The sequence below is a fragment of the Salmo salar genome, chromosome ssa18 (genome assembly GCF_905237065.1).
Source record: "Salmo salar chromosome ssa18, Ssal_v3.1, whole genome shotgun sequence".
Classification (NCBI taxonomy): domain Eukaryota; kingdom Metazoa; phylum Chordata; class Actinopteri; order Salmoniformes; family Salmonidae; genus Salmo; species Salmo salar.
The window spans coordinates 7,675,273-7,703,263 of record NC_059459.1 but is presented as its reverse complement, the minus strand read 5'-3'; the positions used below and the strand labels follow the sequence as shown (position 1 = coordinate 7,703,263).

General features: G+C 43.7%; 1 protein-coding gene across 2 annotated transcripts; it reads left to right on the top strand.

The window, feature by feature from the left end:
• The first annotated feature begins 423 nt into the window (after positions 1 to 423).
• On the top strand, positions 424 to 27,948 carry LOC106576817 (phosphoinositide 3-kinase adapter protein 1). 2 transcript variants are annotated; one of them, XM_014154256.2, is made up of 17 exons: positions 424 to 642; positions 2,571 to 2,996; positions 8,291 to 8,532; positions 8,888 to 9,032; positions 9,261 to 9,403; positions 9,948 to 10,080; positions 12,120 to 12,316; positions 12,554 to 12,707; positions 12,815 to 12,886; positions 13,019 to 13,267; positions 13,374 to 13,436; positions 13,538 to 13,737; positions 13,885 to 13,957; positions 16,929 to 17,096; positions 17,578 to 17,648; positions 17,967 to 18,058; positions 26,428 to 27,948. In XM_014154256.2, exons 1-17 carry the CDS (start codon positions 585 to 587, stop codon positions 26,540 to 26,542), a joined length of 2,601 nt encoding a protein of 866 aa, XP_014009731.1. In that variant the 5' UTR covers positions 424 to 584; the 3' UTR covers positions 26,543 to 27,948. The 2 variants fall into 2 exon arrangements, with proteins under 2 accessions (XP_014009731.1, XP_014009732.1); XM_014154257.2 differs by lacking the exon at positions 2,571 to 2,996 and having other exon boundaries at positions 442 to 642.
• The last annotated feature ends 43 nt before the right edge of the window (positions 27,949 to 27,991 follow it).

Genomic DNA, 27,991 nt, shown 5'->3' with positions numbered 1-27,991 from the left:
CACACACACACACACACACACACACACACACACACACACACACACACACACACACACACACACACACACACACACACACACACACACACTATGTAAGGAAGTGAAAAAAGGATAATGTGACAACTATCAGGTGTGTGGGTGTGTGGGTGTCTGGGTGGGTGGAAGATACAATGACTGCTTTGTTGTCTTGGTATGTTTGCTCTGTCATTATTGGTTTGACTTGAGGTTTGTTTTAGTTTTAGTTGTCAGAAACCAAACTTTGTGAGAAGAGAGAACTCATGTAAAACATGTCACAAGCACTAGATTATGTCGACACAAATGATAATGTGATACAATAAACTGCATTTCCCTCACACTTATCGCAGGGGCAGGTCTCACACGTCACATCTGTTTTAGGAAGTGACAGAGTGTCACCCAATAGCAGGAAACAAACTGTTTCTATTAATATGACAGTGCAGGGGAGTTATTTGGTGAAAGCTGTTCATGAGAAGAGTCTAAATTCTGTGGGGTAGAAAGAAATGCTTGACTCCAAAAAGTAAGAGCCATTCACAAGGGCAGATGTTTTGTGCTGTGGGGGTGAGTTGATGCAACTGTTCTCAAACTTCACAATTATGGATGGAGTTGTCTCACCCTCAGAATCAGGTAAGCGGTGGTCCTGTTTGACGTCTTACACTTCTTTATTTTTTGTCTGACGTTAGCCTGACAATAAAATACAAATGTTTCAAATTCTACAAACTAAAACAATACTATAAGCATTCACTGCACACTCATGGCTTTAAATAATTGAACGTTTTCATTAAGAAACTTCAATATGATATCTACCTAAAACTGCAATGGCTTTTTTTTGTTTGACTGACATATAATGTAAGACCATTGACAGATTTGGTTTAGAAATAAGGAAGTTAGTGTTTTACTCTTCCTGTAGTTATAGTTGGCAGCTGCATTGGTGACATGTTTTTGCATGTCATCTCAGCAATATCTTTGCAAAACAATGTCTGTACAGTATGATTGAAGCACATTTAGGATTGGGGTTAACCCACTTTTTTTTTTAAATACTACATTTTACTACAGAATACTATAGTACATACTATAAAATTCTATAGAATTCTGTAGAAAACTGTAATATACCATAGAATCCTACACTATACACTGTAATATTCCTTGATCATATAGTGCTTACTTTAGAATTTCGTAGTATACTGGAGAATACTGTACTACACACTGTATTATCGCCCTCCTATTAGGTTTTACAAGGGTGAACTTGGCTTGATTAAGTAAAGTAATGAGTTACAACAAATTACCCGGACCAATGTTGACTCTGGTCAGTGTTTGCTCAGCTACTTATTGACTGTACTCAGTGCTGACATCTCAAACAGCACGCCTATTCATTCTTTAACCACAGCAACCTTGAAATCGCATAGCTCGGGCTGTTGTGGACACCTGGTATCGTGTACAGTTTCTGTGCAACATTAAGCATAATCTCAGCATTAATACCTTGACTTTTCTTTTTCTCAAATAATTGAAGAGAGAAAAAAATATATCTATGAATATAATTTGATATATGAATTTAGGTGTTAAGTACAGTTATACACTGTCCTAAATTATTGACACCCTTGATAAAGATAGGCGAAAACTAAGGATATCAAGGATCTGGAAGGATTCTGTACGGAGAAATGGTCTAAGCTCCTTCCCAATGTGTTCTCCAACTCATAAAACATTTGTGACTGAATTCAGGAAGGTGAGCTTATGTCAAATTTTCAAGATTGGCTTTTTATATTTTTTATTTTATAAAAGTACAGACAGCTTCAAAATGGTAAATGATACACAGTTGGGAGGACTGCATGAGGAAATTATGCTTATTTGAAATTTGATAAACTTGTTATCCCACTATGGGGACAAGTAGCAGAAAAAGGACCATGAATGACTTTCACACTTTCTGGAGAAATCTTCTTTGTTTACTCATATTCATCAACGTTCACACCCTCTTAAGCCCTAGCATTTTCCACCTCTTTAAGAATTCACATGTAAACACATGAGTCGGCATGGCATTGTCCTCCAGAAAGTAGTCCCTCTATTATCACCCTCCATTGTCTCAGCCAATCACGGATCCTGCCTTTCTCCCTACATAGCTCGGTGCTTTCTCCTTGGCTAAACTAGGCTCATAATTGAACATTTGTATTCATATTTGTAATTAAGGCATATGAAAGTTCACATGTTCAAGAAGGTATTTCTGAAAAAATGTCAGTAAAAAAGGCCCTATAACGGCCCTACTGTGAAGTAGGAAATGGCGTCAAACGCCTACATTTTAAGAAAAGGCTTGGTGCTAAAAATGTATTACTTGTTAAACAAAATCTCTTTCTCTGAGCAATTGTATGAGTATAAAATAATTACATTTAAAAAAAAAAAATTGCATACAATAAAGCTCAGTATTTGAAATATTTATCTTAGTCATTTTTGCTTATCTTTATCAAGGGTGTCAATAATTTCAGACCCCACTGTACATAAATAATTAAATTGTTTTTGATAATTAATTGATAAGATATTAAATCCCATAATTTTCTGTCTTCCAGCAATGTCTGGATTCCACTACACGTGTGAGCTGTTGATTGTCCATTCTTGCGAGGCTCAGGAATGGGCTACATATCTGCAGAAAATCTTGAAGTCTTCACGCAAATTTCCCAAGAGGTCTATCGTATTGTATGCAGTTGACCGTGTTGAACAACTACATGGATGCGAATTGAACATTTTCTATAATAGTAAATGCATCGTGCTGCTGCTGACAACGGCAATCCTGGACATTCTAAATGACCCTGAAGTCCTGGGAACTTTTCAGAGACTCCTTCATCCTCCACACAGAGTGGTGGCGCTGTTGTGTGGGATGTCGGAGGATGACATACCCACTGAATGGTTTGAAAACTGGCAGAGCTGGAGAAAACTGTATGCTGAAGACGAACCTGCTCTTTACATCTCCACCATTCTAGAATCCATCGCTGACTGTATGTTCGCTTTATAATATCCATGTTGTTTTTCTGCCTAACGTTGTTTCAAGTTTCAAGTTTTAATGTCACATGCACAAGTACAGTGAAATTCCTGTCTTGCAAACTCAAAACCCAACAATGCAATAATCAATAACAGTCTATTACTAGAAGAAGAAAAAACACACGATAAATAAGAATATGATAAGTAAATTAACTATAACTACTAACTATTAATTATCCCACTTTTGACACCAATGTAATGAAACAACAGGCAGGGAGCAGGTCTCGAACCCTCGACCTTCAAGCCCGAAGTCCGGCATGCTCAAACGGCAGTCGATTTCCGCGCTTATAAACCCAGGGTCGTTACACTACTATATACTGGAAATATTTAAAAAGTCAGTGTCAATACCATTTTTACATGTGCAGGGATACTGGAGTGATGGAGGTTGATATGTAGAGGAGTAAGGTGAATAGGCAACAGGATATAAGATAAACAGATGTCGTGACATTATATTAGTTAATGTGACGACTGTTATTAACTCATCAACCTGGGGCACCATGGGAAAATTAGTTTTATTGAGTTTCTATTTCCCAAATTAACTCAAAGAATATCAGAATATCGATTTTACAACAGTCGCTAATGAATCAATTTCCTCTACAGTCTCATTCTGAACGTCGCATAATCCGGGAATCTGCACAGACCCGGGTCCCACCAATGAGTTCGTACCACACCAATCTTAGTTGATTATTTATTTACTAGAAAGCTAAAATGATGATAAAAGATACACATACACAAAACACAGTCTAGGCTATTGATTAGGACTTAGTATAACGGGCCAACACACTATGGCGCGTGTTACCCAAAATGGGGATTTAAAAGACAGAGAAAAAGAGAAAGTACACGAGAAATATACATTTGGGTGCATTTGTCAGCTATGCTTATTTTAACCCTAGCCTTGCCCCGAACTGCCGCTCTTATGGGTCAGAATATAATGATGTAATTGCGTGTTGGAGGTCTCAGATGGGAAGCTCCGCGTGGGTCGTTTAGGCTTCTCAATGACACACTTCTCCGGCGCAACTCTCTGGTTGTCCTCACGATGTCAGTGTCCTTTTGGCTTAGTGGTCCCATTCCTAGCCCTTGCTCTGATAGGGTTGTCTGAGGACAGACAGCTCAGTAGCTCAGAGCTCACGGCGTAGGAATGAAACAGCGTAGATACCACGATTCGAAGGGGAGTGTAGGCCAGGTGTTCCGGCTTGAGTTCACTCGCTTAGACACGGCTACTCATCCATAGCATGGGTAGAAAAATATTTCTTTGGCTTGTTCCTTGTGTTGCGTTTTGGGGTTCGTTGACCTTTTAGACCTTGGCTGCAGCCTGGGGTCACTTAGTCTGATCTGTTCATTCTTCACTCCCCTGTCTTATACCTTTGGATCAGAAGTGGGCGTAACCGCCTTTAGGGCAATTCTCTGGGCGTACCAAGTTAACCTCTCTAGGGGAGGTGGGATGAAATCGTCCCACACTATTCAACAGCCAGTGACAAATCAGAGCGCCAAATTTAAAACCACAAAATATCATAATTCAAAGTTCTCAAACATAGGACTATTTTACACCATTTTATAGATACACTTCTCCTGAATCAAACCACGTTGTCCGATTTCCAAAAGGCTTTACAGCGAAAGCAAAACATTAGATTATGTTAGGAGAGTACATAGACACAAATAATCACACAGCCATTTTCCAAGCAAGCATTAATGTCACATAAACCCAAACCACAGCTAAATGCAGCACTAACCTTTGATGATCTTCATCAGATGACACTCCTAGGACATTATGTTATACAATACATGCATGTTTTGTTCAATCAAGTTCATATTTATATCAAAAACCAGCTTTTTACATTAGCATGTGATGTTCAGAACTAGCATACCCACCTAAAACTTCAGGTGAATTTACTAAATTACTCACGATAAACGTTGACAGAATACATAACAATTATTTTAAGAATTATAGATACAGAACTCCTTTATGCAATCGCTATGTCCGATTTTAAAATAGCTTTTCGGCGAAAGCACATTTTGCAATATTCTGAGTACATAGCTCGGCCATCACGGCTAGCTAATTTGACACCCACCAAGTTTGGGGCTCACTAAACTCAGAATTACTATTAGAAAAATTGGATTAACTTTGCTGTTCTTCGTCAGAATGCACTCCCAGGACTTCTACTTCAACAACAAATGTTGTTTTGGTTCCAAATAATCCATAGTTATATCCAAATATCTCTGTTTTGTTCGTGCGGTAAGGTCACTATCCGAAAGGTAACGCGCGAGCGCATTTCGTGACAAAAAAATTCAAAATATTCCATTACCGTACTTAGAAGGATGTGAAACGCTGTTTAAAAGCAATTTTTATGCTATTTTTCTCGTAAAATAGCGATAATATTCCAACCGGGCAACGTTGTATTCATTCAAAGGCTGAAAGAAAAAAAATGGAGAAGTCTCGTGAACGCACATCTCAGTCTCACTGTCCCTAGGCTGACCACTTACAAACTCTGCTGTTGTACTTTGTCCAGAGACAGCAGACACCCCATTCCACTTTCTGGCGGCTTTAGAGAGCCAATGGAAGCCTTAGAAAGTGTCACGTTACAGCACAGATGCTGTAATGTCGATAGAGATACAACAGAAGGACAACAAATTGTCAGACAGGGCACTTCCTGTATGGAATCTTCTCAGGTTTTGGCCTGCCATATGAATTCTGTTATACTCACAGACACCATTCAAACAGTTTTAGAAACTTTATAGTGTTTTCTATCCAAATCTACTAATTATATGCATATTCTAGTTTCTGGGCAGGAGTAGTAACCAGATTAAATCGGGTACGTTTTTTATCCGGCCGTGAAAATACTGCCCCCTATCCCAAAGAAGTTATGAGGCAAGGCCTAGATTTTACTCAAATCCAATTTTAGACAACTAACTTCACATTTCATCTTTACCAAAACATTCTCTTTGATTTGGACATTTTCCACACAACGTACAATGTATAAACATCAGGCATATACTGGGAAAACTATTAAAGGTACAATGTTTTCGTAATAACATCATCTATTAACCTTTAATATCAAGACAAATATTACATACATTTTCATATTTCATCTATCGTCATGACCACCATTGTGGCTGACGGAAACCATTGTTCCAAAGTCCCTTTATTGCATGTTTAATGTTCTGAGGCCAGTTCTCCATAGTGAGAGGACAAAGAAATTTGTCTGTGGCCTAAGATTTATCATGGGCGTGAGGGGTCATAAAACCCCCACATCTTCAGACCCCTAGATCTCTCCTCCTCTGTTGGGGGAGAGAGATAATCTGTAGGGTTGTGGTCTCCTGTAGCCTGACCTGATCAGGACAGTCATGACACAGAGTAGCAGCAGCTTGTATGTGAGTGGGTATGCGGGTGTGTAGAGTCAGTATAAATGTATGTGCATATTATTTGTAAGTGAGCAAATTATAGAGTTTGTTTGTGTTGGAGTGACAGTGTGTGTGAGTGTGTAGGGCTCTGTGAGTGTGCATACTGAAATAAAAGATTGATAAAGACACAAGGTAAACTCGGTCCGTGTAGCTATTTTATTAGCTATTTATCAGTCGTATTACTTGGGGATACCTCTTGCCGTGTGGCAGAAAATAAAATAGTCTATGGCTTTGGTGATTGGTGTCTGTAGATTTTCTGGGACTTCTTTTCCCACTGCCTGATATAGATGTCCTGGATGGCAGGGAGCTCAGCCCCAGTGATGTATTGGGCTGTCTGCACAACCCTCTGTAGCACCATGCGATTGAGGGTGGTGCTATTGCCATACCAAGCAGTGACGCAGCCAGTCAATATTCTCTCAATGGTACAGCTGTAGAACCATTACAGGATTTGAGGGCCCATGCCAAACTTTTTCAACCTCCAGAGGGGCAAGAGGTGCTGTTGTGTCTTCTTTGCGACTGTGTGTGTGTATTTGGAACATTTTAAGTCTTTAGTGATTTGGAAACCGAGGAACTTGAAGCTGTCTACATGCTGCACTGCCGCCACGTCGATGTGGATGGGGTCGTGCTCCCCCCCCCCGTTTCCTGTAGTCCACGATCAGCTCATTGGTCTTGCTGACGTTGAGGGAGATGTTGTTGCTCCGGCACCACACTGTCAGATCACTGACCTCCTCCCTGTATGCTGACTCATCATCGCCGGTGATCTGGCTTACCACCGTGGTTTCGTCATTGAACTTGATAATGGTGTTGGAGCTGTGCGTGGTCACACAGTCGTGGGTGAACAGGGAGTACAGGAGGGGACTAAACACACACCCCTGTGGGGCCCCTGTGTTAAGGGTCAGCGTGGTGGAGGTGATGTTGCCTACTCTCACCACCTGGGGTAGGCCCGTCAGGAAGTACAGGGTCCAGTTGCAGAGGGAGGTGTTCAGACCCAGAGTCCTAAGCTTTGTGACGAGCTTGGAGGGGATAATGGTGTTGATCGCTGAGCTGTAGTCAATGAACAGCATTCTCACATAGGTATTCCTCTTATCTAGGTGGGTGAGGGTAGTGTGGAGAGACATTGAGATTGCAGGTCACGGTTGGGTCTTCCTCTGTAATCCGTAATAGACTTTAGCTCCTGCCACATGCCGCGAGCGGTAGAACCTGTGTAATATGATTCCACCTTATTCCTATATTGTCCTTTTGTTCATTTGATGACTCTGCGGAGGTCATAGCAGGCCTTCTTGTGCTTATTCCTGCCTTCGGCCGTAGCATCAGGGTTTTCTACAATAGCTCTGTGTGCGGTAGCCCTGCTCTTTGTCCCGTGTGGCTCAGTTGGTAGAGCATTGTGTTTGCAACGCCAGGGTTGTGGGTTCAATTCCCACGGGGGGCCAGTACGAAAAAAAAAGATTTAAAAAATGTATGAAATGTATGCATTCACTACTGTAAGTCGCTCTGGATAAGAGTGTCTGCTAAATGACTAAAATGTAAATATCTTTAGTTTAGCGCCAACCTAAGTGCTAATCCAGGGCTTTTGATTGGGGAAGCAGCAAACCTTCACCGTGGGTACAACGTGAAAGTATATAGCCAGATTCTCATAACATTCAGAGCTACCATAACTTGATGAGTTTATGTTTATGAGATTTTGTGTCTTTGTTTAAAGTGCAAGAGTCATTTACCATTAGTGTATTATACTCACAAAGGATCACATACCCTCTAGTTGTGAACTTAGTCTTGTTAATTCAATTCACACATTTACCCATATTCAACTGAGAACAAGTGATGATATGCTTTTATTTTGACTTTGTATTCAAAGGTAATACAGAAGAGGCTGAACATGAGGCGGAAGCTACAGAAAAAACAGGAGCAAAAACAGAGCATGAAATCACAGTGGTTATGAACCCCAAAGCTGAGGGGACAGAGGAAGAGTCAGTGACAGAACCAGAGTGTGTCCAGGACGACGATGACGATGTGAGAACAGAGATCCACTCAAACCAGGCAATGAGCCCCACACATCCCACCTGCCTCACTGTTCAACCAAACAAAGTTTTATGCGGGGTAAGAATTGCTTAAACATACATATAGACAACTCTGAAATGGTACTGAACAATGTTCAAATATTTCATCTGGAAAGCACCACATAAGGAAAGATGAATGTTACATAACAGGTACATGATACTGTCATAAGTATTCAAGTTTGTGGAGTGGATAGTGTCGGACAACCATGCCTCTTGGTTACTTCATTTATTTTGTGTTCATTTCTTAAAAAATGATTCATTGATTAATATCAAGGCACAACTTTAAAATCACCCTCAAATTGTAATCAGCCCAGGACAACTTTATTCGCAATGGCAGTTTTTTGAGGAAACAACTATTAAGCATAGAATGCCATTTTCTTTTACCTGTTTTACAGGACCATGCAACTATTTTTATAATCTTTTCTAATAAACTGAACAATCAGTTGAAAATGGAGGTGGTGTTTGCCTCTGAAGATTCAACTGCAAAACGGGTTCTAGGGATTTTGGAGAATGAATACACTATCAGTATTAATGCACCTGGTAAGTAAACTACCTTTAGAGGCCTTCGATCACAAATCTAAAGAGGAACTTTTAGACCACTTACCTCAGTCTTCTATTTCCCTTTTACTTATTATTTTATTTCATTTTCACATTCATATTGTGGACATTTTTTCCACCAATGTGAATAATTTGAAGTGATTTGATAAGCCAATATGCCATACAGTAGAAATACAGGACACTAACTCAGATAACATTTATCTTTCCCAGATATGCCAGCAGGAGAGGTGTCACTCACTCTGTATAGCAACGACTCGCCAGTCTGTTTGAGGCCTGTAACATACTACACAGCCATGGGAGAAATCAGCAGTTACCTTGAACATGCAGCTGCTCCCCTGAACTTTATGTGTCAGGTGAGAGTCAGCTCAGTATAGAGTAAAAATAGGTCACACTTTATTTGGATAGTCCATCTGTAGATGGTCTACAGATGGTCATACTATCAATAAACTATCTGTTGATAAGCAACTGCTTGCTAAGGTTACGGTTAGGGTTAGGTTTAGAATAAGGATTAGGGTAAGGGTTAAGGTTAGAGCTATGGTTAAGGTAAGGGTTAAATTTAGGGTTAACATAAGGGTTAAGGTTAGGGTTAGGGCTAGGGTAGGGTTAGGGTTCGTAGAGAGTTAGTTGAACTGTTACTGCAATTAGTCTGTTAAGCATCTACAGATGGACTGTCCAAATAAAGTGTTACCTAAAAATACAATACTGAATACTGACAAATTCACTTTTCATCAACTCTATATAAATGTATTTTTATTAAGACATTGTTCAATGACATTGAAGGTGTGATCTCACACAGACCAAAGCCTCAAGAAAGCCCCAAAAATATTTGATTAAATTCTTCAGGCTGGACGTATAATATTTTCTTTAATAGTGTGATATTCATTTCTGTGTTTCTAGGCATTCAATTTAACATCCAATACCACAGAGTCACTTGACAATTTGCTGACAGACTCATTACAATGCAGGATCCCTGCAAGTGGACTTCATGTGTTTGGAATCAGACAGCTAGAGGAAGACAATATTGCTGCATGTAAGTGTTAACATGTTTTACAGAAATTATAATGGAATGATACATTTGCTTGTCTACACATCAACAGTTCTACAGCGATGGGACAAGACTGTAACTACCAATTGGATATCACGAAATTGGGGAGAAAAAGGGGGTAAAAAAATAAGTAAATAAATGTCATATTTACATAAGAATTCAGACCCTTCACTCAGTACTTTGTTTAAGCACCTTTGGAAGCGATTACAGCCTCAAGTCTTCTTGGGTGTCATGCTACAAGCACAACTGTATTTGGAAAGTTTCTCCCATTCGTCTCTGCAGATCATCTCAAGCTCTGTCAGGTTGGATGGGGAGCGTTGCTGCATAGCTATTTTCAGGTCTCTCAAGAGATGTTCGATCGGGTTCAAGTCCGGGCTCTGGCCGGGCCACTCAAGGACATTCAGAGACTTGTCCCGAAGCCACTCCTGCGTTCTCTTGGCTGTGTGCTTAGGGTCATTGTCCTGTTGGAAGGTGAACATTCACCCCAGTCTGAGATCCTGAGCACTTCGGAGCAGGTTTTCATCAAGGATCTCTCTGCACTTTGCTCCGTTCATCTTTCCCTCGATCCTTACTAGTCTCCCACTCCCTGCTGCTGAAAAACATCCCCACAGCATGATGGTGCCACAACCATGCTTCACCGTAGGGATGGTATTCACCAGGTGATGAGCAATGCCTTGTTTCCTCCAGACGTGACACTTGGCATTCAGGCCAAAGAGTTCAATCTTGGTTTCATCAGACTAGAGAATCTTGTTTCTCGTTGTCTGAGAGTCCTTTAGGTGTCTTATGGCAAACTCCCAGTGGCTGTCATTTGCCTTTTACTGAGGAGTGGCTTCAGTCTGGCCACTCAACCATAAAGGCCTGATTGGTGGAGTGCTGCAGAGATGATTGTCCTTTGGGAAGGTTTTCCCATCTCGACAGAGGAACTCTGGAGCTCTGTGACCATTGGGTTCTTGGTCACCTTCCTGAACCCTTTAACTGAACTGAACTCTCGTTTTAATATGGTAAATCTAGTCATTTTTAAGTTTCTAAAGAAACATTGAACATCTAAAAGTCAAGAAATAGTGTATTCTTTCTGATCGTTTCCTGGTGTTTTGTGGACGAAAACGAAGCATTTCGAGCATAACACGTCAACCCTGTTACCCATAGATAGTTAGGCTAGGAATGTTTTAACAAGTTCAAATGTTTTGTTAAGCTTGCATTCAATTGCCCCTCCTTATTGCACACAACAAGCTTCCATTCCCCCGGTCACAGGGGGATTTATGGCTGATTTAAGATGAAGTCGTCAACCCTGTTACGGTCAACCTTGTTACGGTCAACCCTGTTACTTTAATTGTCACCTTTTATAGTCATTTTATTTATTTTTTTACCTCTTGAGATGGGAAAACATGGTTATTATGAAGTTGAACATGTGCTCTTTATGATAGTGACATTTTTTGGGGACAAAATTACACTATCCAAAAGGCGCTCGATTAGTGCAAAATTAAGTTATATCTAGTACCTAAAAGGGTTCTTCGACTCTCCCCATAGGATAACCCTTTGACGAACCATTTTTGGTTACAGGTAGAACCCTTTATGGTTCTTGATAGAACCCTTTCAGGTTCCAATGTAGAACCCTTCCACAGAGGGTTCTAAAATGGAACCCCAAAACGTTCTACCTGGAACCAAAAAGGTTATACCTGGAACCAAAAAGGGTTCGTCAAAGGGTTATCCTATGGGGACAGCCGAATAGCCCCTATGGAACAATGTTTTTTTATAAGAGTGTGGAACGATCCATCTAATCATGTACAAAAATCTTATCTGGAGGTCCAAAAATGTTGTTCACACCCATTGACATACTGTATGTTGACATGCAGGGATGTGATCCAAGTTCCAAAAGATCAATAAATGATGTGTACTAGATGAATTGGAAACATTTCACTTTTTTGCAAGTTCAACTTATATCCTGATAGTTTTCAAGTCCTCAAGAATGTTCAGAAAAAGTGGGATAGATTACATTGGTTAATTAGACTTTTTGTGTCACTCAGATCAGCGAAAGGAGGAGCTTCCCACTCTGCTTCATTTTGCCGCAAAGTATGGGCTGAAGAAGCTGACAACAGTCCTGCTCCAGTGTCCAGGTGCCGTACAGGCCTACAGCGTGATGAATAAGAATGGAGACTACCCAAATACACTGGCAGAGAGGAGCGGCTTCTCTGAACTGAGACAGTTCATAGATTACTTTGTGGTAAGTCCATTGTTAGTATTTTCATTCCGTGATGTATTTTTCTTTTATCTCTGAAGTGTGATCTCAATTATGTCAATGGCCACAGCCAGCTGACTGTCACCTATACCAAATGGAATTGCATTATGCTTATACTATGAATTGCACAAGAAGGAATGAAAAGCTACTGGTAAATGTTGTTGTAGCTTTCTGAAAAACATATCTTTAGTGAAGACTATGTTCACGATATCTACTCTGTAGGAGAAAGCTGACACGGCTGAAGAAGATGAGGAGGTGTACGAGTCCATGTCCAACTCCTCTCAAGACATCATGAACGACTCCCTAAACCCTGGGTGTCAAGAAGACATCTATGAGACCATGATCGGGTTAAACCACGACTCCATGGAAGACCTATGTATGACTAATTATGACTAATCACATTAAGTACCATTTATCTTTGATGATGATGATGTTAATGATGATGATGATGTTGAAGATCTTTGAATATTTTATTTCCCTCAGATGAGGACATGGAGAAGGCATTAGGAGAGTCTCATAACCCGGAGGAAGCCATACTTAGACATTTTTTTCAAGGTAAATTTGCTAAATACTGCATTGTACTGTACTGTAATTGGACTTGTGGACTTAAGTATGGTTTATAGTCTAGATATTCAGATCCTAAAATGCCTTTCTCTTTTTTACAAATGATGTGGCTTTTCTTTTTAGGTAAACCTGATGCAGGTGTGCCCCAAGTTGGGGAGCATACAACTAATGAAGAGGTGGGAGACCAGGTGGAAGAACCAGAGGGGTTTGAGGAAGAAGAACTTTACAACATGTGTGTTTCTGATCAAATCTATGACACGGTGGACGAGAATGCAAGCTATCTCCCGGAAATTGTCAACCGTCCACCAGCCCCCATTCCGAGACCTGTAACATTTTCCGAGCCTGAGGAGTCCAAGACCTACATCTCAAGAGGTAGATGGCTAAAGTGTTCTCTAAATATATTAGCTAGTGCATGAGCTGTCAAACCAGTGTAAAGTATTTTAGGTTGAGGTGAATAACAATGATTTTTGATTCACAGTGTTTTCAGCAAAAGAAGAATCAAATCCACAGACGGACCTCAGAGAAACAGAGTCATCCACTGGTATGTATCAAATTGAAAAGCAGATTAGATTATTTTATTTGTCCTGAATCACATCTTCTCCACTAGTTAGTAAACAATGTATGTGCCTCCAAAACCTCCAGTGAGGCCTGTGAGAGATGGAGCCTCCACCTCCTCATCCCACGACCCCTATGCTGAGGTGAAGACCCAAGGCCAGAGGCAGCTCATAGCTTTGCAGGAGAAGGTGAAGGTGGGGGTCCTGAGTGTGGATGATGCTGTCAAGGAATTCAAGGCCTGGCAGTTTGATGAGGATAGGAGATCTCAGTCTCTGCGTAATCAACAGGTACAGTAGTAGATTATAGTTCATACTCAAATCTCTTGGCAGAACACAATAAACATATACTTTCTCTGGCCCAAGCCTAGCCTCTGGGGGTACAATGACAACCTGAAACACTACTTCCATGAGTAAAGAAAAACTTTTTTGTTACAGGACAATTTGAAGAGATTACGAGGCAGCATTACCAGACGCCAAAAAGAGAGGGAGAAGATTGGGAAGGAGATCAGTAAGAAAATTTGGAGACTACTAGCTATACTTTGTCTCTACATGTGATGAGCATAGTTTGTACTTCAATTGCAATTACATTTCATTTGTCAGTTACTGAAAAGTGTTTATTTTGATATTTGACTATGCCTACAATTCTGTAGGTCACAAGACAGCATCAAAGGTCATATTTGATACAAAACATGATAATGTCTTAGCAGTTGCTGTAAAACACTGAATTTGGCTATTTCAGCCACACACGTTGCTGACAGGTGTATAAAATCGAGCACACAGCCATGCAATCTCCATAGACAAACACTGGCAGTATAATGGCCTTACTGAAGAGCTAAGTGACTTTCAACGTGGCACCGTCATAGGATGACACTTTCAGTTCGTCAAATTCGTCAAATTTCGGCCCTGCTAGAGCTTCCCCGGTCAACTGTAAGTGCTGTTATTGTGAAGTAGAAACATCTAGGAGCAACAATGGCTCAACCGAGAAGTGCTAGGCCACACAATCTCACAAAACGTGACCGCCGAGTGCTGAAGAGCGTAGAGCATAAAAATAATTTGTCCTCGGTTGCAACACTCACTTTCCGAGTTCCAAACTGTCTCTGGAAGCAACGTCAGCACAAGAACTGTTCGTCAGGAGCTTCATGAAATGGGTTTCCATGGCCGAGCACCCGCACACAAGCCTAAGATCACCATGTGCAATGCCAAGCGTCAGCTGGAGTGGTATAAAGCTCATCGACATTGAATTATAGAAATGCGTTCTCTGGAGTGATGAATCACGCTTCACCATCTGGCAGTCCAACGGACAAATCTGGTTTTGGAGGATCCCAGGAGAACGCTATCTGCCCGAATGCATAGTGGCAACTGTCAAGTTTGGTGGAGGATGAATAATGGTCTGGGGTTGTTTTTTCATGGTTGATAATGTTACAGCATACATTGACATTCTAGACGATTCTGTGCTTCCAACTTTGTGGCAACAGTTTGGGGAAGGCCTGTTCCTGTTTCAGCATGACAATGTCCCTGTGCACAAAGCGAGGTATATACAGAAATGGTTTGTCGAGATCGGTGTGGAAGAACTTGACTGGCCTGTACACAGCCCTGACCTCAACCCCATCGAACACCTTTGGGATGAATTGGAATGGCGACTGCGAGCCAGGCGTAATCGCCCAACATCAGTACCGGACCTCACTAATGCTCTTGTGGCTGAACGGAACCAAGTCCCTGCAGCAATGTTCCAATATCTAGTGGAAAGCCTTCCCAGAAGAGTGGAGGCTATTATAGCAGCAAAGGGGGGACCAACTCCATATTAATGACCACAGACCATTAGGCTAAATTATGAGGGGGAAATGAACCAAATTATTAGGGTGGGGCACATGGGCTACTAACAGCTTACTACACAACATACACTTAGTATTACTTTCTTAGCTATAGTATGCATATCTCCCCGGCATATTACATCATTTATGCAGCACCATACAAGACAGTTTTGGACACCTTGTTGTGCTGTGCTCACTTGAACAGGACGGTCCTTCATGGCAGTCCTTGTGTGCAAATTTTGTCATTAAAGTCTGGCATTCTCTGGATTTATGGTATTTTCAAGACAACTGAGAACTCTGAAAAAACAAGGTTGAATCATGATGTCAATGATCTTCAGGTCGGAACTCTAGAAAGAGGCCCGAGTACCCGACTTGGAATTCCGAGTTGGATGATTGTATTTTCCCAGTCAGGGCGTGTTTTTTCCCCGAGTTCCCAGCTGTCTTGAACTCACTGAAGTCTGAGAACGTGGCAGAAATCATGCTGGATTGACAGTATGGCCAATGTATTTAACCTTTTATTGCCCATGGTGTTGAATGTTTATCTTTTTAACCTTGGAAAAGATACCTTTATACGCAGACTTGTACCACAAACCCACTCCACTGAATAGCATGCTAGTGATTGCTTTGCAAAGCTTCCAGTTAGCTACTGATTCCTTCCAAACCACTCATTGTTGAATTTGCGATTTCCAACTTGTTGTGTAATGTTTATGTCCAATGGCCCGATGAGCAACGATATGTTTTATGTATAATTTCTCTTTATATGACAAGGATTGAAAAGGATTTGCCAGTAGATTGTTAACTTCATTCATGATGATGACTGCTAGCTTGCTAGCTAAGATTTTGAAAATATGATGTTGAATAAAACATTTTTTATTTAACCTTTATTTAAGTAGGCAAGTCAGTTTAGAACAAATTCTTATTTACAATGACGGCCTACTCCGGCAAAACCCTAACCCGGACGACGCTGGACCAATTGTGCGCCGCCTTATGGGACTCCCAATCACGGCCGGTTGTCATACAGCCTGGAATTAAACCAGGGTCTGTAGTGATACCTCTAGCACTGAGATGCCATGCCTTAAACCGCTGTGCCACTCGGGAGCCCAATCACACATGATCAGTCCAATCAAAGCTACGGTAGATATAGCATGATTTGACGTCATTTTATCTGTAGCCAATGACCTTTAGGCTTCTTGGATGGGCACTAATGTAACTCTATGGCAGCACCCAAGGGGCTGGAAATTTCGAGCTCTACCCGTAGGTTTTGCAGTGATGTAGTGTCTCCATGAGTGACATGGGCGCAACTAGAGAACATTACCAACACCTACTCTCCATATTTTCCGCTAGCTTCCCCACCACTACAGAAAGCACTTAGCAAGGCTGAAACACCTGCATTTTGGTGCTGCCTTACTCAAGAAAGCAAAAAAGAGACCATGTTTGCAAACTGATATGTGACACGTATTAATGCCAAAATAACATGCAAAACAGGCAACAACAATGTTTTTTATTTTTTATTTTATTTTTTATTTTATAGCTAAACAGTTGGAGCTCAGAACCACCTGCCCTGAATGACAGGTCACCACTGGTACTTTGTAACATCTATGAAGGTATGATATTTAGCTTATTGTTGATGAGTGATGCTTATTGTTGATCTGGCCTCTACCCTGTGAGGTCTGGAGATAACCGCCCCACTGCAGAGGAACCTTCCCTGGGCCTCCAACATGGCTGTTGAGTGTTCTGTGTACGAGCCCACCCCTCGGGTCATTGCCCAACCCCCTCCTGTGACCCGGTCAAGCCAGAGAGGCACCTGGAAAACTGGCAGTACCTCCAGCACATCCAGTGAGTACAATCTCTGTCGTTTGAATGTCACTATGAGCCTAAATGGTAGTACAAAATGACAACTGATGTAATTATTAAGTCTGTATTTTTTTTGTCGTTTTGATGTTGTTTATGTTATTGTTATTATCAAAAATCTGTATTAGTACCAAGATAGTGATTTTGGAAATATACTTTTGGTTTGGAGAAGTGATGAAATCTGAAACGCAATTGGCCGTTTGTTTTGCTGATCAACTCTGATTATTTACATATCCCGTATGGTCATTATGTCTAAAAGATGAAAACCTGTAGCACATTACTCTCCCCATTATTGTTGCTCTATTCAGCTCCTCTCTCTAAGTGGCTTTCATCTCTAGCTATTAATGTGCACTCTTGGCTGTTCGTAGCAACCCACCACAAGTTCTTGTTGAAGAAACTGTTTCACAATTACTTGTAGTGTTTCTTCCTTTCCTGAGCTTACATTTTTGACTTTTACTTTCCCCAGGTAGTGGCAGTAACAGACTCAGCACAAATAGTACGATTAGCTACAGCAGCGGAACTGAGCCCGACTTTGAGGTGAGACCAAACTGTTCTTTAAAGTCTTTTCAAGGCCCAGTTCCCGCGGTTCAGTAAACAAGGCTAAATAGCTTATTCGTATTCATACACGTTGTTGCTGGAGAGATATTCAATCCGATGGAATCGACTCACCACAAAAGAAACCTTTCAGTTATACAGTATATTTGTGATTGACATATTGCGGAAAAAAAACAAGCATACTTATGAAGGCACAATGTACTTATTTACTATGTACTCTTGTCAATGTATTTACAATCAGTGCTTTTGTAGATTCCCTGATTATTACTTATGCTGTGTATTGATTTGATCCATGGAAAGGATACATCAGACTTCCTCCCTTTACCCACACGGCCCGCTGAGGCCGCACCTCTACCTCCTCCCCCCAGAATCCCACCACGACTCCCAGACAGGTAAGCCCTCTCTCTGGATAAGAGAGGCCCTTTTATATGTTCCTGTGTCAGGATCACTGAAACTAGCTGTAACTTGATTACAGAATGTTATGTTACATGTAATGCAATATGGAATTCCAGAAAGGCAACATTGAATCAGTAATATGACATCATCATAGATAGCAAGGTGACTTCCTCCTCACAGAAATCAACAACAAAATGCAACTTAAACATGCAATTTATAGTATTACAGCAATATGATTATTATAAAAATTAAGGATCACAGAGGGTCTAATATTGCAGTATAACAACCAATGTTACAATATTACAATGTGATTTATTAATGCTGTAGATAACAGCTCAACAAAGAGTAATGTGCAAACCAATAGTTTCATTTCAGAATATGACATATTGAAAAGGCAAGCACACTTAAGAAACATATCAGTGAGTATTCTACACTGTAGGCTACACACAGTGGTAAAGGTTTGATGACAGAAGCGATAAAGAGGAAATATTGGCCCACCACTGACTGTGCGTTCACAGAGGAAACCTGAAGTGTGAAGATAGCCTATATACAAGTTCAACATTTTCTTCATGAGCTAACATAAAAACGTGTCACATGGTTGAGAGAGGGATAGATGTTGAGTAAGAGTTTAACATAACAACGCTTATATTATTCTACTCATAAATAATTTTAAATGTCTAGTTTCATGTTCACTGTATTCATATGAACATTTGCGTTATAGAGCCTTGGTCAAAATGCAGTATGAATGTAGTCATAGATGTCTATAAGCAGTTATTAGCACCTAAGTTGTCCATTATAATACATGATGCACTGCTCATAAGGAGTTAAACAGGCATTTTGAAGAGGGTATTCAAAAGCAGTGTTACCATTTATTCTTCCTAATTGTAATGAAACTGCCCAGAATATATTTATGTTCATAGTTATGTGCAACTTGCATCACAAATAAAACCACGTGGGTAAACCGAGTTGATAAGCATCACAAATTGACGACCACAAAACCAACCCCAACCCTAATGATTACATTAAACAGTCTAAAGTTGAGGCTATATTTTGAAATGTAAAAATAATATATGCATATCCAGTCACTGCAGCTGAAACATACTGGACTAACTGTGAGAAAGACAATCAGCTACACTACATGACCAAAAGTATGTGAAAACCTTCTCGTTGAACATCTCATTCCAAAATCATGGGCATTAATATGGAGTTGGTCCCGGCTTTGCTGCTGTAACAGCCTCCACTCTTCTGGGAGGGCTTTCCACTAGATGTTGGAACATTTCTCATGGGACTTGCTTCCATTCAACCACTAGTGAGGTCGGGCATTTATGTTGGACGATTAGGCCTGACTCGCAGTCTGCGTTCCAATTCATCCCAAAGGTGTTTGATGGTTTTGAGGTTAGGGCTGTGTGCAGGCCAGTCAAGTTCTTCCACACCGATCTCGACAAACCATTTCTGTATGTACCTCTCTTTGTGCACGGGGACATTGTCTTGCTGAAACAGGAAAGGGCCTTCCCCAAAATGTTGCCACAAAGTTGTAAGCACAGAATCGTCTAGAATGTCATTGTATGCTGTGGCGTTAAGACTTCCTTTCACTGGAACTAAGGGCCTAGCCCCAAACATTAAAAACAGCCCTAGACCATTATTCCTCCTCCACCAAACTTTACAGTTGGCACTATGCATTGGGGCAGGTAACGTTCTCCTGGCATCCCCCAAACCCAGATTCGTCGACTGCCAGATGGTGTAGTGTGATTAATCACTCCAGAGAACATGTTTCCACTGCTCCAGAGTCCAATGGCGGCGAGCTTTACACCACTCCAGCCGAAGCTTGGCATTGCGCATGGTGATCTTAGGCTTGTGTGCGGCCGCTCGGCCATGGACACCCATTTCATGAAGCTGATGACGAACAGTTCTTGCGCTGACATTGCTTCCATAGGCAGTTTGGAACTCTGTAGTGAGTGTTGCAACCGAGGACAGACAATTTGTACGCACTACACACTGCCGCATTCGGCCGTCCCGTTCTGTGAGCTTGTGTGGCCTGCCACTTTGCGGATGAGCCATTGTTGCTCCTAGATGTTTCCACTTCACAATAACAGCACTTTCAGTTGACTGTAAGTTGACCCTCTTTTGAAATGACTGGAAATACTGTGTAACGCTGGGACGTCGTGGGTGTGGAGTCGGGCGCAGGAAACAGAAGCGTTTAGTACAGTGCTTTTTATTACGCACCACCAAAAGAGTATTCGCCCAACACAACAGGGCGTATCAAAATACAAAGTCCCAAAAAACACGATCCACTACACAACACACAGTGTAAATGAATGAAACAAGCCCGCACACAGAACAGGTGGGGAGACGGGCTTAAATAGCTCAGCTAATGACCTAATTGAAACAGGTGCAACAAATAAAGGCATAACCAACAGAAAAGGGAAAAGGGATCGGTGGCAGCTAGTAGGCCGGTGACGACGACCGCCAAGCGCCACCCGAACAGGAAGAGGAGTCACCCTCGGCAGGAGTCGTGACAGTACCCCCCCCCCCGATGCGTGGCTCCCGCAGCGTGCCGACACCAACCTCGGGGGCGACCTGGAGGGCGAGGCGCAGGGCGATCCGGGTGGAGGCGATGGAAATCCCTCAACAGTGACGGATCCAGTATGTCCCCCACAGGCACCCAGCACCTCTCCTCCGGGCCGTACCCATCCCAGTCCACGAGGTACTGCAGGCCCCTCACCCGGCATCTTGAGTCCAGAATGGTACGTACTGTATACGCCGGAGACCCCTTGATGTCCAGAGGGGGTGGAGGGACCTCCGGCACCTCACCTTCTTGTAAGGGACCAGCTACCACCGGCCTGAGGAGAGACACATGAAACGAGGGGTTAATACGATAATAAGAAGTGAGTTTTAATCTGTAACACACCTCGTTTATTCTCCTAAGGACTTTGAAGGCCCCTTCACGCTGCGGACCCAGCTTCCGGCAGGGCAAGCGGAGGGGCAGGTTTCGGGTCGAGAGCCAGACCCTGTCCCCCGGTTGGAATACGGGGGCCTCACTGTGGTGGCGGTCAGCGCTCCTCTTCTGCCGTCCACCTGCTTGCTTAAGGGATTCCTGGACAGCCATCCAGGTCTCCTTGGAGCGCTGCACCCAATCCTCCACCGCAGGAGCCTCGGTCTGACTCTGATGACATGGTGCCAGGACCGGCTGGTAGCCTAACACACACTGAAATGGCGACATGTTAGTGGATGAGTGGCGGAGTGAGTTTTGTGCCAGCTCGGCCCATGGTATGTACCTGGACCACTCCCTTGGCCGGTCCTGGCAGTACGACTGCAGAAACCTACCCACCTCCTGGTTCACTCTCTCCACCTGCCCATTGCTCTCAGGGTGATAACCGGAGGTCAAGCTGACCGAGACCCCCAGGCCCTCCATAAACGCCCTCCATACACGGGACGTGAACTGGGGACCCCAATCAGAAACGATGTCCTCCGGCACCCCGTAGTGCCGGAAGACATGGGTGAATAGAGCTTCCGCAGTCTGTAGGGCCGTAGGGAGACCGGGCAACAGGAGGAGACAGCAGAACCGATCCACAACCACCAGAACCGTGGTATTCCCCTGAGACGGGGGAAGATCGGTAAGGAAGTCCACTGACAGGTGAGACCACGGCCTTTGTGGAACGGGGAGGGGTTGTAACTTCCCTCTAGGAAAGTGCCTAGGAGCCTTACTCTGGGCGCATACCGAACAGGAAGAGACATAAAACCTCACGTCCTTAGCCAAGGTGGGCCACCAGTACTTCCCCCTAAGGCCTCGCACTGTCCTCGCCATCCCAGGATGACCCGACAAGGGTAGTGTATGAGTAGTGTATGAGCCCATCGAACCTGTAGCGCCCGCTCAATGTCCGCGTCCACCTCCCATACCACTGGTGCTACCAGCTTAGAGGCTGGAAGGATGGGAGTAGGATCGATGGGCCGATCCTCAGTGTCATAGAGACGGGACAGCACATCAGCCTTGGTGTTCATGGAACCTGGTCTATACGAAATAGTGAACTGAAATCGGGTAAAGAACATGGCCCACCATGCCTGACGCGGATTCAGTCTCCTGGCTGCCCGGATATACTCCAGGTGCCGGTGGTCAGTCCAGATGAGAAAAGGGTGTCTCGCCCCCTCAAGCCAGTGTCTCCACGCGGTCAGAGCCTTGACCACAGCCAACAGCTCCAGGTCCCCCACATCATAGTTGCGCTCCGCCGGACTGAGCTTCCTAGAAAAGAAAGCGCAGGGGCGGAGTTTCGGTGGCGTACCCGAGCGCTGTGATAGCACGGCACCCACCCCAGCCTCGGACGCGTCCACCTCCACCATGAATGGTAAGGAGGGGTCCGGGTGCGCCAACACAGGCGCATCAGTGAACAGTGCCTTCAACTGGTTGAAAGCTCTGTCTGCCTCTGTCGACCACCATAAACGCACCGGCCCCCCCCTTCAGCAGTGAGGTAATGGGAGCCGCTACCTGGCCAAAACCCCAGATAAACCTCCGGTAGTAATTGGCAAATCCCAAAAACCGCTGCACTGCTTTCACCGTGGTTGGAGTCGGCCAATTACGCACAGCATTAACGCGGTCACACTCCATCACCACCCCCGAGGTGGAAATGCGATAACCCAGGAAGGAGACGGCTCATTTGGAGAACTCACACTTCTCAGCCTTGACGTATAGGTCATGCGCCAGCAGTCTACCAAGCACCCTGCGCACCAGAAACACATGCAGGTCCCTGAGAATCTCATCCACAAAGGATTGAAAGACGGCTGGAGCATTCTTCAACCCATACGGCATGACGAGGTACTCATAGTGGCCCAATGTGGTACTAAACGCAGTTTTCCACTCATCTCCCTCCCGAATACGCACCAGATTATACGCGCTCCTGAGATCCAGTTTCGTGAAAAAACGCGCTCCATGAAATGATTCCACTGCCCTAGCGATGAGAGGTAGTGGGTAACTGAACCCCACTGTAATGGAATTGAGACATCTATAATCAATGCACGGACGCAGACCTCCCCCCTTTTTCTTCACGAAAAAGAAACTCGAGGAGACGGGTGAAATGGAGGGCCGAATGTACATTTACATTTACATTTACATTTAAGTCATTTAGCAGACGCTCTTATCCAGAGCGACTTACAAATTGGTGCATTCACCTTATGATATCCAGTGGAACAACCACTTTACAATAGTGCATCTAAATCTTTTAAGGGGGAGGGGGGTTAGAAGGATTACTTTATCCTATCCTAGGTATTCCTTAAAGAGGTGGGGTTTCAGGTGTCTCCGGAAGGTGGTGATTGACTCCGCTGTCCTGGCGTCGTGAGGGAGCTTGTTCCACCATTGGGGTGCCAGAGCAGCGAACAGTTTTGACTGGGCTGAGCGGGAACTGTGCTTCCTCAGAGGTAGGGGGGCCAGCAGGCCAGAGGTGGATGAACGCAGTGTCCTTGTTTGGGTGTAGGGCCTGATCAGAGCCTGAAGGTATGGAGGTGCCCGTTCCCTTCACAGCTCCGTAGGCAATCACCATGGTCTTGTAGCGGATGCGAGCTTCAACTGGAAGCCAGTGGAGAGAGCGGAGGAGCGGGGTGACGTGAGAGAACTTGGGAAGGTTGAACACCAGACGGGCTGCGGCGTTCTGGATGAGTTGTAGGGGTTTAATGGCACAGGCAGGGAGCCCAGCCAACAGCGAGTTGCAGTAATCCAGACGGGAGATGACAAGTGCCTGGATTAGGACCTGCGCCGCTTCCTGTGTGAGGCAGGGTCGTACGAATGTTGTAGAGCATGAACCTACAGGATCGGGTCACCACCTTGATGTTAGTGGAGAACGACAGGGTGTTGTCCAGGATCACGCCAAGGTTCTTAGCACTCTGGGAGGAGGACACAAGGGAGTTGTCAACCGTGATGGCGAGATCATGGAACGGGCAGTCCTTCCCCGGGAGGAAGAGCAGCTCCGTCTTGCCGAGGTTCAGCTTGAGGTGGTGATCCGTCATCCACACTGATATGTCTGACAGACATGCAGAGATGCGAAATGTATGTACCCCTGTCTCAGAGATTCCGTGACATATGTCTCCATAGCCAACGTCTCCTCCTGGGACAATGGGTACACGTGACTCTTGGGAAGCGCAGCATTTACCTGGAGGTTTATCGCACAATCCCCCTGTCGATGAGGTGGTAATTTAGTCGCCTTCTTCTTACAGAAGGCGAAAGCCAAATCGGCATACTCAGGGGGAATGCGCACAGTGGAAACCTGGTCTGGACTCTCCATCGACGTGGCACCGATGGAAACTCCCAGACACCTACCTGAACACTCCTCTCCTCTCCCCTGGAGAACCCCCTGTTTCCACAAAATCCTGGGATTGTGACTGGCCAGCCAAGGCACCCCCAGCACCACTGGAAACGCAGGTGAATCAATAAGGAAGTAACTAATTTGCTCCGTATGATTCCCCTGCGTTACCATGTCCAGTGGCACCATGGCCTCCTTGACCAGCCCTGACCCTAATGGCCGGCTATCTAAGGAGTGCACGGGGAAGGGGGAATCTAACGGCACCAGCGGAACTCCCAGCTTAAGGGTGAGTCCGCGATCCATAAAGTTCCCAGCTGCGCCTGAATCGACTAGTGCCTTATGCTGGGAGAAGGGAGAAAAATCAAGAAAAAAAATTAAAACAAACATGTGACCAACAGAGGGTTCTGGGTGAGTTTGATGCTGACTCACCTGGGGTGAACAAGGAGTGTTCTGCCTGCCCTCTCGACTCCCAGAGGGACCCCCCCAGCACCGGTCGGTCGTGTGTCCTCGTCGACCACAATTGGTGCAGGAGGAGCGCCCTCCTCCGGTTCCCCTTGACGCGGCCCCTCCTAGCTCCATGGGAATGGGCGCGGGAGGCCTAGGAGGTGGAACTGACAGGACCCTTTCTGAACGCCCGCGGGCAGCCAGCAGATTGTCCAGTCGGATGGACATGTCGATCAGTTCATCTAGGGAGAGTGTAGTGTCCCGACACGCTAGCTCCCTGCGGACGTCCTCCCGGAGGCTACACCGGTAGTGATCCATTAGGGCCCTGTCGTCCACCCGGCCCCAGCAGCCAAGGTCCGGAACTCCAGAGCAAAGTCTTGCGCACTCCTCGTCTCCTGCCTAAGATGAAACAGTCGCTCACCCGCCACTCGGCCTTCTGGGGGGTGGTCGAATACGGCCCGGAAACGACGGGTGAACTCAGGGTAGTTCTCCCTCGCTGAGTCTGGGCCATTCCATACAGCGTTGGCCTATTCCAACGCTCGGCCCGTCAGGCAGGAGACGAGGAGGCTCATACTCTCCTCCCCCGAGGGAGTCGGCCTCACGGTAGCCAGGTATAAATCGATCTGTAACAGAAACCCCTGGCACCCTGCCGCTGCTCCATCGTACTCCCTCGGGGGCGCAAGACGAAGTGCGCCAGATCCAGACAGAGAAGGGAGCGGAGTAGGTGGACTCGTCGGGTGAGCCGGAGGTGAAGAGAGGAGACCACCTCTCCCCCTCGCATACCCCGGAGAACACGATGACACACAGCTCTGCTGTTATAGCATTTTAAATGACTGCCCTCTAAAATATCTGTCAAGAACTAATCAGGCAGTGTTACTTACAGTATTCTCACATGAATATATGGAATTGTTTTAAGAAGGTCATACCAAGGATAATTTAGCTATTTGAATTTGAATGATAACAAAAAATATGTAAAACATGATTTGATGAAAATGTGTATTTGGCTATTAGCCCATACAAACGCATTGAATAACATTCACTACATTGAACAACAGACGCTTGTTCTGAAGTGTCGGCCCTATAGCTAAACGGTGACCATATATAGTTCCATTCATTTGTCAACTGGTACCTTCAGACGAGTGTTGTGAGGCCTGTTGGAGTCCTAGAGCAAAACAATCGACATGTAAGTGTTTGTGAGTGTATCACCTTTCCACAGTTAGTTCGGATGCTACAGACAGAAGTTGGCAGATCAGCTGTTCAGACAAGTCCCAAGACGCTTGTCCCAAGACAAAACGTAATTGTGTTCGTAAGAGTCTCATCTTTCCATAGAGGGGTCATAATAGTTTGTAAGCCAAACCGTTCGGACGCTACAGACGATTTTGTGAGAAGACCCATTTTCGAGATGTCTCATGGTCTGACAAACACCTCTCTAGCTCTGTCACCTTCCGCCGCAGATAAGGAAGGGCGACGTAGACAGATGCGGTGGAATGAGACGCATCCAATGAAGAAAAACGGATATCTGTAGTTTAAACTGACGTATTGTTGTGTTTTGTATTATTATGCTAATTAGGGGGTTTCATCTCTGTTTCATTTGTCATGCCAAGTGTAACTATGTGGTTATCTGTTATACATTTTAGGGCTGCGGAGAGTTTGCTGGAGGAGCGTTACGTATCATACCCCTCTCGAGCTCTCCCTCAGAGACCACCTCAGAGGACCACCTCTCCCCCTCGCATACCCCGGAGAACACGATGACACACAGCTCTGCTGTTATAGCATTTCAAATGACTGCCCTCTAAAATATCTGTCAAGAACTAATCAGGCAGTGTTACTTACAGTATTCATACCCCTTGACTTATTCCACATGTTGTGTTACAGCCTGAATTCAAAATGGATCAAATCTTTTTTTAAACCATCACATACAATACCCCATAGTGACAAAGTGAAAACAGGTTTTTCGAAATGTTTGAACATTTATTGAAAAGGAAATACAGAAATATCTAATTTACATAAGTATTCACACCCCTGAGTCAATATTTTGTAGAAGAACCTTTGGCAGCAATTACAGCTGTGAGTATTTCTGGGTAAGTCTCTAAGTCTCTTAATACCATGCTCAAAGGGATATTCAATGTCTGCTTTTTTTTTACCCATCTACCAATAGGTGCCCTTCTTTGAGAGGCATTGGAAAACCTCCCTGGTCTTTGTGGTTGAATCGGTGTTTGAAATTCACTGCTTGACTGAGGGTCCTTACAGATCATTGGTATGTGTAGGGTACAGGGATGAGGTAGTCATTTAGAAATCATGTTAACCACTATTATTGCACACAGAGTGGGTCCATGCAACTTATTATGTGACTTGTTAAGGACATTCTTGCTCCTGAACTTATTTAGGCTTGCCATAACAAGGGGGTTGAATACTTATTGACTCAAAACATTTCAGCTTTTCATTTACCTAAAAACCTACTTTGACATTATGTGGTATTGTGTTTAGGCCAGTGACACAAAATATAAATTGAATCAATTTTAAACTCAGGCTGTAGCAAAACAAAATGTGGGAAAAGTCAATGGGTGTGAATAGTTTCTGAAGGCACTGTATATGAACATCATGCAGGAAGATTTGAGTGTGTAGAACAGAACCACATAGAACATCATCCTCAAGTCAGTCAATTCAGTAACTAACCTGAAATTCATATTTAGAAGGGAAATCTTGGATTCAAACAATAACAAAGCGGCACCCTGTCAATTTTTTGGTGAACAGTTGAGGGATGGGACTGTATAAGCATAATAAAAAAAGGCATCTATTTTCAATTACTTCTAAATAAACTAAAATGGAGAAGCTATTCATTTCAAATGTTTTTAAATTTTTAAAATGTTAAATTCAAATCACTTTCTGAATTGAATTCTAATGACTCCAACCCTACAACAGACGCAGTGGTAGTGTAAATGATTTCGTATTAACTTCCTGCGTTAGAATTGTAAAGGGTTTTCAACAAATTGATCAAATAAGGATTGTGTTTGTTTGTCACGCTTGTTCGTGGATAGTGTACTACTGTATTATTATACAACCGATCACACAATGAACTTGGATCTTACAAATGCAAAGATTAACCATTTATGTAATCTGTTTTAAAATAAATGTCTTGAGTTAATGTTTGGTACGCACCACAAGACATGGACATGAACATTCATTTCCTTGAAAGGAGTG